The 17401-nt window shown below is 40.7% G+C and overlaps 1 protein-coding gene across 1 annotated transcript; it reads right to left on the reverse strand.

The window, feature by feature from the left end:
* Window positions 1–1408: 1408 nt before the first annotated feature.
* On the reverse strand, window positions 1409–17401 carry adprh (ADP-ribosylarginine hydrolase). The gene is made up of 8 exons (XM_041239481.1): window positions 16981–17401; window positions 9146–9360; window positions 8971–9069; window positions 8725–8830; window positions 8557–8636; window positions 2777–2960; window positions 2415–2629; window positions 1409–1718 (listed from the first exon to the last, which is right to left on the reverse strand). The coding sequence occupies exons 1-8, from the start codon at window positions 16989–16991 to the stop codon at window positions 1558–1560; spliced, it is 1071 nt and encodes a 356-aa protein (XP_041095415.1). The 5' UTR covers window positions 16992–17401; the 3' UTR covers window positions 1409–1557.

Raw genomic sequence — 17401 nt, forward strand, 5'->3', positions numbered from 1 at the left:
CCTTCCTCAGCAGTCTTTCCGCTGCTGGAATTGCCCCAGCTGAAGAAGTCAGTCTGGGAGCTGTCAGCACACCTGCTGACAGCCTCGCCATTAGCAGCATGAGAGACTCGTCCCACTGTTAGCAAGTCTACTAACAACATTGCCACACATGTCAAAATTTAGCATTAGGGGCCCAAGAGAAAAATTTTACTTTCTAAGGGGGCTAAAATGCCATGGGTGGTCTCATTCGATGGACAATAGCCTAATCTTTCAGAAATGACCAGGTATGTCATTTTATAGTACTGTTTCCTGTCAATAATAGCCATTTTTAATCTCCCCCCACAGGTAAAAATGTGGCAATAGGGGTCCATGAGAAAAATTTAACTTTCTGATATTGGGAGCTAGTATGTCATGGGTTATCTAATTCAATAGACAATAGCGTAAAGTTACACAAGTTACATTCTTAGCTGTATGTTTTTGATCAGCAGGCCTTAAAGAAACCTATATAGTATTTCCTCGTGATACAATACTGTCCGTATTCAATAAAACAGTGGCATTAACAGTACATTAATTTGAAAATTTGGCACCTAGCTGTGGAGCCAATTGTGTATTTGAATGGCCCGTATGTATGTGTGCACGATATATTGTGTGGTCTCGCCTGCTGTCATATCGGTACATACTGTGGCAACACCAATGATAGCAGCTTGTCGGGGTAATGCCATTACTAATGGTGACTGTCTATCATTCTGCATTCTCGCTTTGCTGTTGTGTGCAGTTGCTATATTGGTAGTGAATGCGCAGACGGTTTTGCGAGGCACAAACAGATTTACGAATTGCGAAAACTGCTATATTCCAATGTCTCACAAATGTTTTGTGCCGTTTTGGAATATTTCTCATTTTGTGCCAATGCACTATTTTTTTGCGAGACACATGTTTAGCGAGGGGATTGTGTGAAGATCGAAGATTGGGCCCAGGATATTTAATTCATATATTTAGAAAAAGTCAAAAAATGGACACACACGTATGACTTACAATGGAAGAGTAATAAACATTTTAAGTCCAAAATGGGTCACAATGACCTGCATGGTGGTTCTAGTGTTAAAATGTAACACACTGTTCTGCTGCTGCAGTAAACACAGTTCTGTCCTTTTTGGTTTTATTTGATAGACTACACACCCTGGGTTTGGGGTTAAGGTTTTTATTCTGTATTCAATTTTTGAGTGAATTTTGTGGAAATAAACTTGGTTTTTACTGATAATTATTTGTGGTGTGAGAGTGTTATTAAATGTGAGTGTGTGTGTGTGAGTGTGTGTGTGTGTGTGTGTGTGTGTCTGTGTGTGTGTGTGTGTGTGTGTGTGTGTGTGTGTGTGTGTATATATATATAGTAAGGCGGAGATTACACACAAAAACCACACAACACAGGAACAAGTAAAGTTTAAAACCTGTTTATTTTAACAGGCTTTGACAGAGGATGAGGGGCTTTAGGAGTGTTTGCAAACATTAAACAAAACAAACAAAATAACCAATCAACCAAACAAGTTATTTGAGAGAGAAAGGCAGTTTGTAACTGATTCCGGCTCACTTTTCCTGCCAGCCTGCCAGTTTGTATAACTGCTTGGTGACGGCCTCCATTCTGCTCCTGTATTCCAGGGTGTGGTAGTTTCCCTCAGGGACCCCTTCAAACCCGTGCAGGAGACCCCAGCAGCAGCCTGCGATCACCCCCGTCGAGTCACTGTCTCCTGCGGGGGTCAAGCAGCTTAATAACACTGTGTCACAATTTTTTTTTTTTTTTTTTGTTCCTGGGTAGTAAGTGTTATTTCCTAATTGCTTATGCCTCAAAAGTATAGAAAATGGCTATTATTCCCCACAAACTTTGCTTTTGTGACCAGGACAGTGATTTTTCAAAATATCACTATTTCCAATGGGAAAACGGGCAAATGTGTGTCTTGTCGTTCACATAAAGTCAGAAAAAAACAACATATGAATCCAAATTAACATGTATTTATACTAAAGTAATACAAAAATGACTACAAAAGATTTAGAAGTGAGTAGTTTTTCGAGATTTACGATTATACTGTATTTACAGTATAATCGTAAATCTCGAAAAACTACTCACTTCTAAATCTTTTGTAGTACCCCTCATTAAATAGTCAGTAATCAATTATTATAACACATGATCAATAATCTGTAATCTCAATCCAGTCTCAATCCAGTACTACCTAATCAGTAGCCAGTACTAGTCATCAATATTATAATTAATGCGGTAATTAAGATTAATAATTAGCAATCATCAATTTAAAAGCAGTACTCAATTACCAGTTTTGAATACAGAATAACCATTACTGAGATGACCAATAGTCATTAATAGAATATCAATAACCACTTATGCTTGATCAATAACTGCCATTTGAGAATCAGTATTAACTGATCAATACCTCCGTGGAACATGGCTCTGTTGCACAGCTCTTCCCAGTCAGGCCCTGCTCCCAGCAGGGAATCCAGCGCTATCATTGGAGCATCGTGCCCGCTACGTCCCGCCCACCCAGACAGGCTGAAACTCTGATAGGCCGAGTCACGTTCTGAAGGGCCATAGGGGTCAGGCCAAGTCACAGGCCCCTCCCCTGACACCAGACCCCTTTCAGAGAGATACCTGAGAGGGGAGGGATGGGGGGAGGGATTACAGTTGTGCAGGAGTGCCTCGGTTCAACTACAGTTACAGTTACATTGGAATTGCAATGAATTACAAACTGCACAATTACAATTGGAACTGACCCCAGGTCTGGTTCCCAGTTCTCACCATTCCCACTTGGCTGTGAAGAAACCCCACTCTCTCAGATTCTCCTCCACATCGACGGCGGCTGATTGGACGAACTCCATTGCCAGCGGCAGCGCCTGCACGAGCCCCACCCCCCAGGAGAGGAGTGGGCGTCGCTGCACTGCAAAGGCTGTGAACAGGGCCGAAGCTAACGAGCCCAGATAGCCTGATCAAGAAGAGAGAATGCGACCACAGAGTAATCAAACCAGAATGATAGAAGAAACAGATTTTGAAACCCATGCACTGCCTAGTCACTTTATTAGGACGTGCCTGCCTGCCTGTTTACATCTCATTGATTATTGATTGATCGGCTATTGACCACAACTGGATATTTGATTATTGATTTTGTTTGAGAGGTTGTTGATTATTGTTAGGCTATTGATTATTGGTTTATGTTACTGATCTCACCATGATCTCATTGATTACTGGTTGATAGATTTATTATTGATTGCTATGCTATTCATTATTGATTGGCTATGGATTACCGATTGATTTGATAGGCTATTGATCTCATCTGGTTCTCTTTCACTATTGATTGATTTTGAAAACCCAAAATGTAATGACTAAAGCTAAGGTTTACAATTTTAGAAAGGCAAATTATGAAGGTATGAAACAGAGACTAACAGAAGTAGACTGGAGTGAAATAGAGAAAACATCCACAGAAGGATGGCTGTTTTTTAAAAATGTACTAGAGGCGCAAAACAATTACATCCCAAAAGTAGACAAATCTAAATCTAAAACGAAATTGCAAAAATGGTTTAATAGATTATTTGTTTTTTAAAATCAGCGAAAAAAGGCACTTTCAGAGCGTTTAACCCTTTGCAGTCCATTTATTCAGCGCTTGTCAGGCGCGTCAGGTCCAATGTATTTTCACACATGCTGCTTATTTTACACGGGTCATTTAAATTTTTAATAAAAAGAGTAAAACAGGTTTAAAAGGCACTGAATTGCAACAGGACACTCAGTACTGCATCTACAGCCAAACCCCACCAATTGTTCGCTGTATTTTTCACATACCTCTTTATAGACCTGCATACTGATAAATCCTCTCCTGGTCACTCGTTTTATCACCAAACTCCTCAATAATGCAATCCAAGTCATTATTTTATTACTATAACATCTCAAAAAGCTCTGCAAATGTCTGTGATATTCTTTGAGCGCTGGATACAGAAGCAGCTACCTCCTTTGTTATGTCCGTGTTACCTCTGTGGTGAATGGGGCTATGAGATATGCACTTTTTTCGGTTTCATTCGACTCCTATCAGTCTCACTCGGCCATTGAAAGGTTTTCTCAGCTTTTTCTGGAGAAAAAACGACTAGAGAACCGCGCTTGACGTCTTTTTGATGATGTTGGACAGGGTCCAACATTAGACTGGAAAGGGAAAATTGTAATGTCGGACATAGGACCGCTACAGGTTAAAAGGGACCAAAAACAAAGTACACATAAAGAGACCTGGAACTGCAAACGCAAGTAAAAAAGGAAGGCCAAAGACAGAGATAGAAATGAACATTGCTAAGGGGGTTAAAACCAATTCCAAAATGTTTTTCCAATATTAGAACAGCAACAGAACATTCAAAGAGGAGGTTAAATGTCTAAGCGATACAAATGGCAAAATCATAGACAAAGAAAAAAATAGCAAATATATTAAATGATTACTTTTCACAAGTTTTTACAAAAGGAGGATACGGACAACATATGCCCCACATGCCAACTTGTTCCTATCCAGTTTTAAATAACTTCAGCATAACAGAGGCAGAAGTGTTGAAATCCCCTGGGCCGGATGAGATCCTCCCAATAGTACTCAAAGAAATGAAAGAAGTTATTTACAAACCGCTAACCAAGATCATGCAACAGTCTTTTGACATGGGTTGTACCAACAGACTGGAGAATTGCAAACGTAATACCGATCCACAAAAAGGGAAACAAAGCTGAACCGGGTAACTATAGACCAGGGGTGTCAAACTCGTTTCGTTTGACTGGCCTGATCCAATACCCTGGCACTTGACGCAGGCCGGGTGACAGTTAAAAAAATACAAAAGACGAACCCAAAACCCCAAACCTTTGCATGAGGAACACAAATTTTCATGTTGCTATGATTGCTGTCAATCGCCGACCATGTGGGTGAGACACCAGTGCGTCAGCTGGTTTGAGTAGACGACACCAGTGATACCAGAACAAGGTTCTGTAGTGACAAGTGTTATTGTGTCTTTATCTGTGAAAAGAAAAAAGTGGAACAAGAATGCTCTGTGTTTCAAGAGAAATGGGGAATTTCGTATTTCTTTGAGGGCATGAATGGAAAGCCAATGTGCTTTATTTGTAAGCAACATGTGTCTGTTGTGAAATAATACAACATTAAAATACACTATGAAGCAAACCATGGCAAGAAATACGATACATATACAGGAACGGTACGTGAAGATAAATACTCTGAATTAGTTTGATGTTTACTAATGCTTGTAGCATAGGTGATGCTGCTGTGAAGGCAAGCCATGTGATTGCTCACAAAATAGCTGTTTCTTCAAAACCATTTTCTGATGGAGAGTTTTTGAAGAAATGCTGCTGAAATAGTGCCTAGAGAAGCAGCAATCTTCCTCCATCATGAATATCAACAACTCAAAATGTTATTCTCAACTCAATTCGATATCCTCAGATATCCTCAGCCCAGTTATCTGATCCAGATGTTGCTGTGCTGGTTCAAGCAAAGGTTCCAGGTATCAGGAGCAGCAGTAGCAGCCACTGATGTTCTTTGCCTTTACCTTTTTGCTGCGTGCTAAATAAAAAAAAAAAAAGATCAGTATCTATTTATATTTTGCAAGTTTTTTTTGTTGTGCTGTGACAAATTAATTTTCATGTTTAGATATTCGTTCAAGATTTAGATATTTGTTTGGATATTCGTTTTAAAAACGCTATCAAAGCCATTATATGTAGCATGGTATTAAAGCTGAAAAATATTCCAGAATTAAGACGGGCCTTACATTACCCTTGTGAATTAACTACAAAACAAAGAATGCAATACAGTAGTTAAATCGTGTGTTTTTCAAGTAAAAACACTTTTTTTTTTTTTTTTTTTTTTTAAATAATCACTGCCTGTGTTGTGCCTTGGCAATAAACAAAGTGGTCATAGATGCGTTTTTATAAAGAAATAACGCTGATTTTTAACTTGAATAACACTTCAAATAAAACACACAATGTTAAAAAGATGGCGTTGTACAAAATAAACAATAATTACTCACTGTTTTTAGGATTGCTAGGATTGCATGATGAAACAAAATTAAAACGTTGATTAATATACAAGTTTTGCAAATATGACCTGTATCATAATACTGCAGACAGAAACGGACCCTGATTGTAGCGGCGGTAAGAATCCAAGCGTGCAGCTTGTATCTTCCAAAACAGAAAGCAAATTTATTTAGCAAATAGAGTGAATAGCCACGCTCAGGCTGATCTTAGCTGACAGTCAGAGTGCACCAGGAGAACCCCCCCCCCCAATGCTCCATGCCCCCCTCCCTTCAAGGCAGCAGCAGCAGTGCGGGAAAGCGAGCAGCGGCTCCAGCGAGAGTAAAAATATATATATATATATATATATATATATATATATATATATATATATATATATATATATATATATGTAGCAGGGGGAGATCTGTGCTGACTCTGCTGGCGTGTTCACAGTGCTGCAGGAAGAGGGCAGCAGTCGTCCAACAACCGCCTGTGAGTCATGGCAGTGACACGGGGAGGTGGGAAAGGGGGTGTGTGGACTTTCCCTCTCTCTGAATGGCTGGGAGGCGGGTCTTGGGGAGATTGTTAGCCCTATAAGATAATGTTCTACTGTTTCCACAGGACTGCCCTTTTAGACGTGCAGAAGCGCTGGTCGAGGACCGAGAACCAGCTTGGAGAAAGACAGCAACCAACAAGCCAGAGAGTGACAGCGGGGAACCCTTGGGCAGACCCCCGAAATATTGTTTAGAGCAGGCAGGGAGCCGCTAGAGTAGGTCAGTGATCCGGGTCGTACGGGTAGCGACAACTGGGATAATGCTGCCAAGTGCAGCATCTTTTATTTGTAGTTTTATTACTGTTTTATTTTCCTTTTTCCTTTCGCCTTCTGTTTTCATTATTATTTTGAGCACCTGCGAGTGCGCCCACAGTTAATTTATTTACCAGCTTTGGTATTCCTGTGGTGCTGTCTATCATCATTGATAGACAGCCCACGGACAACAGTGCCCTCTGCGGGTAAAAAGTGTACCTGCCGAAAATAAAACGGGGCACCGGTGTGGTGTTTCAAGTACATCTGTTCTGTCTCCCATGTCAGTGAATTATCCACCACCCTTCCACAAATATAATATATATATATCTGTAGATATATATATTATTATCATACGGCTTCCACATATATATATATATATATATAAAATCTTACACAGGGAAAATAATTTCTAACAGATACAGACATTTGTTTTTTGCTTTGAATACATGTGAGAAAACAATAATTCTTGTATGTCTGTCCCTGCACCTTTTTTTTTTAAACCTGTATTCTAGTGAATAAAAAAATAATATTCCGCAGGCCGGGTGACATTGCTCCGCAGGCTGTATGTTTGACACCCCTACTATAGACCAATAAGCCTGATCCAAAAGGGAGATCGTGTCTAATTAACCTGCTTGATTTTTTTGAGGATGCAATATCAACAATGGATAATTACAAGCATGAGGCATGGTTTATTTAGATTTCCAGAAAGCTTTTGACAAAGTCCCGCATAAAAGATTAATTATCAAACTGAAAGCAGTTGGGACTCAAGGAAACACATGTACATGGATTAGGGAGTGGTTAACATGTAGAAAACAGAAAGTACTGATTAGAGGAAAAACCTCAGAATGGAGTGTGGTAACCAGTGGTGTACCACAGGGAACAGTATTAGGTCCTCTGCTATTCCTAATCTACATTAATGATTTAGATTCTGGTATAGTAAGCAAACTTGTTAAATTTGCAGACAACACAAAAGTAGGAGGAGTGGCAAACACTGTTGCAGAGGTCATTCAGAATGACACAAAATTAGGAGGAGTGGCAAATGACATTTAATAGAGAAAAGTGTAAGGTACTGCATGCAGGAAATAAAAATGTGCATTATAAATATCATATGGGAGATACTGAAATTGGAGAAGGAATCTATGAAAAAGACCTAGGAGTTTTGGTTGACTCAAAAATGTCTTCATCTAGACAATGTGGGGAAGCTATAAAAAAGGCCAACAAGATGCTCGGATATATTGTGAAAAGTGTTGAATTTAAATCAAGGGAAGTAATGTTAAAACTGTACAATGCATTAGTAAGACCTCATGTAGACTATTGTGTTCAGTTCTGGTCACCTCGCTACAAAAAGGATATTGCTACTCTAGAAAGAGTGCAAAGAAGAGCGATCAGAATTATTCCAGGTTTAAAAGCCATGTCATATGCAGACAGAATTCAAAATTCTAAAAGGTACTGACAACGACGACCCAAGGGACTTTCTCAACTTGAAAAAAGAAACAAGGGTCAGGGGTCACAAATGGAGATTAGACAAAGGGGCATTCAGAACAGAAAATAGGAGGCACTTTTTTACACAGAGAATTGGGAGGTAATGTTGTTGAAGCTGACACCCTGAGATCCTTGAAGAAGCTGCTTGATGAGATTCTGAGATCAATAAGCTACCAACAACCAAACAAGCAGAATGGGCCGAATGGCCTCCTCTCGTTTGTAAACTTTCTTATGTTCTTATTATTGATTGGTTTACCTGTAGGGTGGTTGTGAGTCATTCTCCCTGTCTCGATGGAAACTCTGATTAAATCAGGGAGCTCCTCCGGCCGAGGATACCTGAGACACAACCAATGAGCATCACTCAGAACAGAGACATAGCCAATGAGAATCACCGGAACAGAAATACATTAATTACTGATCTCACCTCAGCCCGATGCACATGGCTCTCATTGCGGCTCCACAGCCAGTCGCTTCGGTATTGAATGGGATCCGATATCCACCGGGCACACCCGGCCTAAGCTGAGAGGTACCTGAGAGAGAGAGAGAGAGAAAAAGAGACATATACACACAGGCATTATAACTTATAAACAAAGAGAGACATATAGATAGATAGATAGATAGATAGATAGATAGATAGATAGACAGATAGATAGATAGATAGATAGGTTACCCAGAATGCTCGTTGGTCCTGGTTTTCTCCCCTCCATGTCTTTCATGGCCTCAACATAGCGAAGAGCAACTTCCTGCAGCAGCTCCTCACCTTCCTTCCCTAGAGGAAGAGGAAACAGAGAACAGAAAGTGAGTTTTGGAGAAACTTTGAAAATACCGCTAGTATTGCGAGTTACCTGTTGCTAGGGCCTCCGCAGTTGCTAGGTGCAGCACGGTGTCATCGCTGACAGGCCAATCAGGGAGCTGCACAATAATGTTCTTGAGCCCACCCATTTCCTGCAGCTCCCGGTGAATGCAGGGCCCTGATTGGTTGTACTCCCAGAGCTGGTTCCGGTAACCGAGGGCGTCGCCGGCTCCGCTTAGCAACATGGCTGCTCGGTAATGACAGGGTCTGAGAGAGAGAGAGAGGAGATTACCAACAGGTGAGAAGTGAGGTGGTAATCCTGATAGACTCCAATGGGAAATATCTGGACCAGGGGTGACGGTTCCCAGGCAGGAGGGTGACCAAGCTACGCTGTCCCACCACAGAAAGGGCCCTAAAGATCCTGTCAAAACTGAAACTTGGGTGCCCAAAAGTATCTCATCATACACATTGGCACCAATAACATGGCAAAGTCTCTAAAGCAGGTGGCAGACAGAGAAACACAAGCTTTCCGCAGCTCTAAGATCATGATCTCCACCCTGCTGGCCAGAGTGGATGTACCCAATGCACCATCTAGGGCATCAACGCAGAGGTCCCAGGTCATCGCCCTGCTGCCCAACATGCACCTGGCACACCACACCACCATCCAGGTGCACCGCAATAAGGAGACATGAGGGCCTTTGCCAAGGCTCTTAAGGATGCCACTCTGGGCCAGGACCCTACCAGCCCCACCCCAAGGAAAAGAGCCGCCCCCCCCAAACGCCCACCAGTGCCTTGGGGCATCCTGTCCTACAGATGACATGTGAACCAATGTCTGAATATAACAGTCCAGTTTGAATCGATGAACAGGGGGTCAGAATTCGAAATAGGTTTGCCTTCTGCTATATATTTCTGCATGGAAGCATATGGGAATAGAGGAGAGTCCATTTCTGATAGCTGAATAAATTGACGTTGCCAAAGCTGATTCGTTTCGGAAAGAGGATAAAGTGGGAATCCAGGATGAGCGTGAGATCACTGCAGCGAATACCCAGCATAGGCAGGTGGCAATAGAAGGAACTGCATATTCTGAGCATCTTAAAAAAACAAAAATGCAATTAGACATATTGTAACATAGTTACTTAATATCTTATGTTCTTTGTTTTTGCTTGGCCAAGTAATTTTCAATACAAGTATTTGCTCCACCCAGTGGTTGATTTGAAACCAGGTGTTTTTTCCTCTCAGCCAGGGCTCAGTCTTGCAACATAAGAACATAAGAAAATTTACAAACGAGAGGAGGCCATTCGGCCCATCTTGCTCGTTTGGTTGTCAGCAGCTTATTGATCCCAGAATCTCATCAGCAGCTTCTTGAAGGATCCCAGAGTGTCGGCTTCAACAACATTACTGGGGAGTTGATTCCAGACCCTCACAACTCTCTGTGTAAAAAAGTGCCTCCTATTTTCTGTTCTGAATGCCCCTTTGTCTAATCTCCATTTGTGACCCCTGGTCCTTGTTTCTTTTTTCAGGGTGAAAAAGTCCCTTGGGTCGACAGGTGTTAGTTAATGAGCTGCATGAGTCCCTGGGTTTGGTTTAAGAAACCCCTTGCATGGAAAAAAGGGGAATATAACAGGGTTTTTTTTGATGGATCGCACCACCTGTGTTAGCAAACGGTTTTCTTTAGTTTTGTCCTGTTCTTTCTTTTTTGTTTTGCTACTTTGCTCTTACTCTGGACTTATTGTTTGCTCTGGATGTTTTTTCTGTGTGTTTTCATGCTGGATTGGCTTTCCTTCATCTCCCTGTGGATTACAAAAATATTCAGCAGCTTTATTTTCATCACACTCAAGTCTGCCTTGGACAATTTGGACAGGAAGAGTGGATGAGATCTAACCAACTCTCTTTTTTTATTTATTTTTATTCTTGCATTATAACTCTTGCAAGTGGACAAAAGCTAATATTGGGGTGCAATGTATTTGGCTATACCGTATGTTATACCTCACAGTTGTGAAGCCTGGACTTGGGACTTATTCTGGGTTGTGACTGTGATTATATTACTTTTGTTTTTTGGTTGCTCTATTTTTTTCTTTTTGTGCTGGCTTGTCTTGTTCTTGTACAGATATGCCCTTATTGTGTTGAGCAATATACTGTTTTTCATTATTATTATTACTTTGTTGTCCTGATTATTTATTTGTTTATTCTGATTGCTGTCTATATGTTTATGTTCCTGTAGAGTGATCGTTACAATATAGTCTCTATTGTTAGGTCATCAAGTGTAGAGAAGCAGCCTTGACGGAAAATTGAAATCAAACTGGCAAGAATATCTATAGAGCTAGGCAGGCGAGAAGGAGTTAGAGAGCTGTTAGAGATTCTGCGCAGGAGGAGACGGACAGCTGGTATTGATAGGAGAGTTGGAGAGATAATGGACATCAAGCGAAATTGGTATTGCATTCCTGACAGATAGGACTGGATTGTAGCTGGTCCAAGATGTAAAGAGTCCTTTGCGTGTCCTATAAAAGCCATAATCCAGTTCTGGTTGAATAGGGTCGGACTAATCCTGCTTTGGGAGCAGAAAGTCAAATAGGTGGTCCAGCCGGTGGAATAAGAGGAGCGAGTGTGCAGCCATGTATGCTTGCACTGTATTGAGTAGTCATGATAGCTGGGTTCAGTTGAAAATTATCTGGTTGAACTGGGGTGTCACTGCTGGAGTTGGCCGAGCTGTAGGGACCTGTTATCGCAGAAGAAAAGTATTGATTTCTTTGGCCAAAGATGAACCCATAGATGTGCTGCTGCGACTATTGGGTACATTTTGAGAAGAGCTGTGAATTTTAGATGCAGTGATAGATTAACGATTTCTAGTAGCCATGCACTAGAAAACCACTGGCTGTTTAAAAGGCCTCCAAATCCCTTGAATGAAGCGTCCATTAATAAAGCCAGGTGGTGCGGTGCTGAAATGAAATGTTCATAAACCATAGAGAGGCCATTCCAGTGCTGTATGAGAGCTGACCACATTTTAATGTCTTTTCCAGCTTCTGATGAAATACTGATGTAGGAGTCCAAGTTTTTTGCTGCTGAAGAAAGAACAATTAATCGAGATATAAATGCCCACCCTGGTGGATAATGCTAACTGCAAAATTAAAATGACCCAGTAACGAGGACATTGCGCTTTCCCTGATTGTTTATTGATCTGGAAATTATGGACACGGGGAGGCAGCTTCAAACTTTCAGTGTCCAGTATGATTCCTGGAAACTTCAGTGAATGAAGGGGAGCGATTGTTTTTTTTTCTGAAAGCGGGACGCCAACCTCTGAAAATACATTTAAGATTGGTGATCACTTCTGCTAGTGGATCTGAGGGAGGAGATAGAAAGGAAATCAATCGAGTAGGTGGAGCAGAAATGCAACATGTTATGAATTGTGAAGTACCCAGCATAGCCTCAGACAGCATCAAACATTTTCGGGCTGCTGTGGCAAAAAGTTAACTGCATAGAAGAACAGAATTTACAGTGGCTCTCAAAAGTATTCACCCCCCTTGGACTTTTCCACATTTTATTGTGTAACAACATAGAATCAAAATGGATTTAATTAGGAGTTTTTGCCACTGATCAACACAAAAAAAAAGTCCATAATGTCAAAGTGAAAAGTAAAATCTACAATTTGTTCTAAATTAATTACAAATACAAAACAGAAAATAATTGATTGCATAAGTATTCACCCCCTTGAGTCAATATTTGGTAGAGGCACCTTTGGCAACAATTATGACCTTGAGTATTTGGATAAGTCTCTACCAGCTTTGCACATTGGACACTGAAATTTTTGCCCATTCTTCTTTGCAAAATTGCTCAAGCTCCGTCAAGTTGGACGGGGACCTTTGGTGAACAACAATTTACAACTTTTTCCACATATTCTCAATTGGACTGAGGTCCAGGCTTTTACTGGGCCACTCCAGGACATTGTCCTGCTGGAAGATGAATCTTCTCCCACGTCCCAGGTCACTTGCAGACTTCAGCAGATTTTCCTCCAGGATTTCTCTGTATTTTGCTGCATCCATTTTGCCCTCTATCATCATAAGCTTTCCAGGCCCTGATGCAGAGAAGTATCCCCATAGCATGATGCTGCCACCACCATGATTCACAGTAGGGATGGTGTTCTCAGGATGATGTGCGGTGTTAGGCTTGCGCCAAACATAGCACTTAGCGTTGAGGCCAAAAAGCTCTATTTTGGTCTCATCAGACTCTTCTTCCACTTGGTTTCAGAGTCTCCCATATGCCTTCTGGCAAACTCTAGCCAAGATTTGATGTGAGCTTTTTCAACAATGGCTTACTTTTTGCCATTCTCCCATAAAGGCCAGTTTTGTGAAGCATCCGGGCTATTGTTGCCGTATGCACAGCATCTCCCAGCTCAGCAGTGGAAGACTGTAACTCCATCAGAGTTGCCATAGGCGGAGGAATGGTGTTCTTTGGGTGATGCACCATGTTGGGTTTGCGCCAAACATAATGTTTTGCATTTAGGCCAAAAAGTTCAATTTTAGTTTCATCAACCCACAAAAGTTTTTGCCAAATGGCTACAGAATCTCCCAAGTGTTTTTTTGCATACTTCAAACTGGATTCAAGGTGTCTTTCTTAAGTAATGGCTTCCTTCTTGCCACCCTACCATACAGGCCAGATTTGTGGCGCTTGGGATATTGTTGTCACACGCACACTTTGACCAGTCTCGGTCATAAAAGCTTGTAGCTCTTACAAAGTTGCCATTGGCCTCTGGGTAGCCTCTCTGATCAGTCTCCTTGCTCGGTCATCCAGTTTGAAGGGACGGCCTGATCTAGGCAGGGTCTTGGTGGTGCTATACACCTTCCACTTCTTAATAATCATCTTGACCGCTGTCCAGGGGATATTCAAGGACTTTGATATTTTTTTATACCGATCCCCTGATCTGTGCCTTTCAACAACTTTGTCCCGGAGTTCTTTTGAAAGCGCTTTGGTGCTCATGGTTGAGTCTTTGCTTTGAAATGCACTACCCAGCAGAGGGAACCTGCAGAAACTGCTGAATTTACCCTTAAAACATGTGAATCACTACAATTTAACATAAGTGGAGCCCACAACTTGGTGTGTGATTTTGAAGGCCATTTTGTAGCGACGAGGTGCACTCGTGGAAATCAGAACACAAAATGATTCAATGACATGATGGCACTTCTAGAAAGATTTAATAAACCAGTGTCCATCAAGGCACTCTCATGATGGCAAGTCTTTTTTTTATAAAACAGTACTGTATCCATTGTGAACGAATCACTATCAGTGCCAAAAAGGTGTTATTTTAAGCGAAGTTCCTGTTCCTTTAGCCGGAGCATTTACAATGGGAAAAACCCATTACACCACAAGGGTGTTCCCTTAGGAGGTGTTCGTATACACGGAGACCACTGTGTATACACACACACACACATATACACACATACATACATATATACAGTGCCTTGCAAAAGTATTCAGACCCCTGACCAATTCTCTCATATTACTGAATTACAAATGGTACACTGAAATTTCTTCTGTTCGATATTTTATTTTAAAACACTTAAACTCAAAATCAATTATTGTAAGGTGACATTGGTTTTATGTTGGGAAATATTTTTAAGAAAAATAAAAAAACTGAAATATCTTGCTTGCATAAGTATTCAACCCCTACACATTAATATTTGGTAGAGCCACCTTTCGCTGCAATAACAGCTTTAAGTCTTTTGGGGTAAGTATGTACCAGCTTTGCACACAGTGTCGGAGTGATTTTGGCCTATTCTTCTTAGCAGATTTGCTCCAGGTTGTTCAGGTTGGTTGGACGACGCTTGTGGACTGCAATTTTCAAATAGTGCCACAGATTCTCAATGGGATTGAGATCAGGACTTTGACTGGGCCACTGTAGGACATTCACCTTTTTGTTCTTGAGCCACTCCAATGTTGCTTTGGCCTTGTGCTTTGGATCATTGTCCTGCTGAAAGGTGAATGTGTTAGGTTTGCGCCACACATAGCGCTTTGAGTTTTGGCCAAAAAGCTCTATCTTGGTCTCATCTGACAACAAAACCTTTTCCCACATCACAGCTGGGTCACTCTCATGCTTTCTGGCAAACTCCAGACGTGCTTTCAGATGGTACTTTTTGAGCAACGGCTTCTTTCTTGCCACCCTCCCATACAGGCCAGTGTTATGGAGAGCTCTAGATATGATTGACTGGTGCACCATTATTCCACTCCCAGCCACTGAACTCTGTTGCTCCTTCAAAGTGATTGTTGGCCTCTCTGTGGCTTCTCTCACAAGTCTCCTTCTTGTTTGAGTTTTGAGGGACGGCCTTTTCTTAGCAGTGCCTGGGTGGTGTGATGCAGCTTCCACTTCCTGATTATTGATCCAACTGTGCTCACTGGGATATCCAAACACTTGGATATTATTTTGTACCCTTTCCCTAATCTATGCATTTGTATTACTTTATCTCTAACTTCTGTAGAATGCTCTTTGGTCATCATTTTCCTTCAGATTCACAGCCTTACCAATGATCCTTCAACAGTGGGGTTTTTATCCAGAAAATGTGACAGCAACTTTAATGGTTCACAGGTGGAGGCCAATGTTAAGGTAATTGTGTCCTCGTTAGGGCAATTTCTTTCATCGGTGCAAACTGGGAGCTTCCACAGCACAGGGGTTGAATACTTATGCAAGCAAGATATTTCAGTTTTTTATTTTTCTTAAAAATATTTCCCAACATAAAACCAATCTCACCTTACAATAATTGATTCTGAGTTTCAGTGTTTAAAAATAAAATATCAAACAGAAAGAAATTTCAGTGTACCATTTGTAATTCGGTAATATGAGAGAATTGGTCAGGGTGTGTGTGTATATATATATATATCCCTGCTATTATAATTTAGGTGCATCTGTTATGTTTGGGTCATATTGACCTGATGCAATTTCAAACTAACTTAAACAGCCTTAGAATGATTAACTGTTTTTATTTGCGAAGGTTCGACTCTTTTCTGCTCTTTTAATCCAGGAGCTGTGATAAAACTTCTTTGACTGCCAGCCTGGGAGCTCCTTATTTTGGAGAGTCTTTACCAGCAAGATGCTGTTGCAACACTGACAGAGAAAATGAGGCTCTGCCTTGTAGAGATATATAGTTTGTTTTTTGTTTATAAATATCTCCAGACAGGTGCAGCCATTTCCAGAGATAATAATAATACATAATAATAATAATAATAATAATAAAATCACAAATTGAAGAAGTGTTTTATTCCTGCACACACAAATCTACATAGACAAATGCCACGGGTCACAGTGACCAAAACATCTTATATGTATACATAACCTGTTCTAAAAAAAACCTCAAAGTTCTGTCTTCTGTGTACAAGTTCATGACCCCAACTTTGGAAAAGTCATAAAATATTATGCAGAAAATGAAAAGAAAAATAGCATTTAAGCTAATTGGAAACTAGAGTCGGGTCAAATAGACCCGAAACCTAATAGGAGGATATATATATATATATATATATATATATATATATATATATATATATATAATATATATATATATGCTTGACCTATGCTTTACCATGCTTTCACTGTGCTGTATTACACTTTGCTGTGCTTTTACTGTGGGAAACTTTCATAAGGGTTAGTTTACCAGGTTTTATTTTTTATTATTTTTTTTAAATATGCTTTACCACACCTCTCTGTGCTTCACTATTCTTGCCTATGCTTTACCATGCTTTCACTGTGCTGTATTACACTTTGCTGTGCTTTTACTGTGGGAAACTTACTGTTAAGGGCTAACATGTTTACACAAATGACTAGTTATCTAAAAATATATATCGTATCGCAACGTACAAGGTACAGCTCAAAGTTGCAAAAGTATTTATTTTACGTGGTGTACTTACGTAATCGTCATCTCTGCTCTCTGGACGTCGCTGCAGGTTTTTCAGTCGGCGTTTTGTAAAATCATCAGATTTTTATTTTTAACATACAAAAAAATCCGTTCGGTTTTCTCTACGTTCGAGTTTCTAGTAAACACCGACAGAGAAAAACACAAGCGCGGCCTCTCGTCTCTCTGTCTCCTCTCTCCTCCCTCTTATTTCTCCCGGTTTTGCACAATCAGCGAATTGTTAAAGGACGGTTTCCAAGTTTCATAAATAACTGCCCAATCTCTGTCCCCTCTGTCTCAACTTCAGATACTTTATTGGCATGACAAGTTCAACAACTACTGCCAAACATACAGTGCATGAACACAGCGGCACAGAAGCTGCTTGTGAGTCTGGCTTGTCTGCTGTGTGTCTGACCCTGTGACAGGACGCTACAAAC

This window comes from Polyodon spathula, chromosome 55, assembly GCF_017654505.1.
Source record: "Polyodon spathula isolate WHYD16114869_AA chromosome 55, ASM1765450v1, whole genome shotgun sequence".
Lineage (NCBI taxonomy): Eukaryota > Metazoa > Chordata > Actinopteri > Acipenseriformes > Polyodontidae > Polyodon > Polyodon spathula.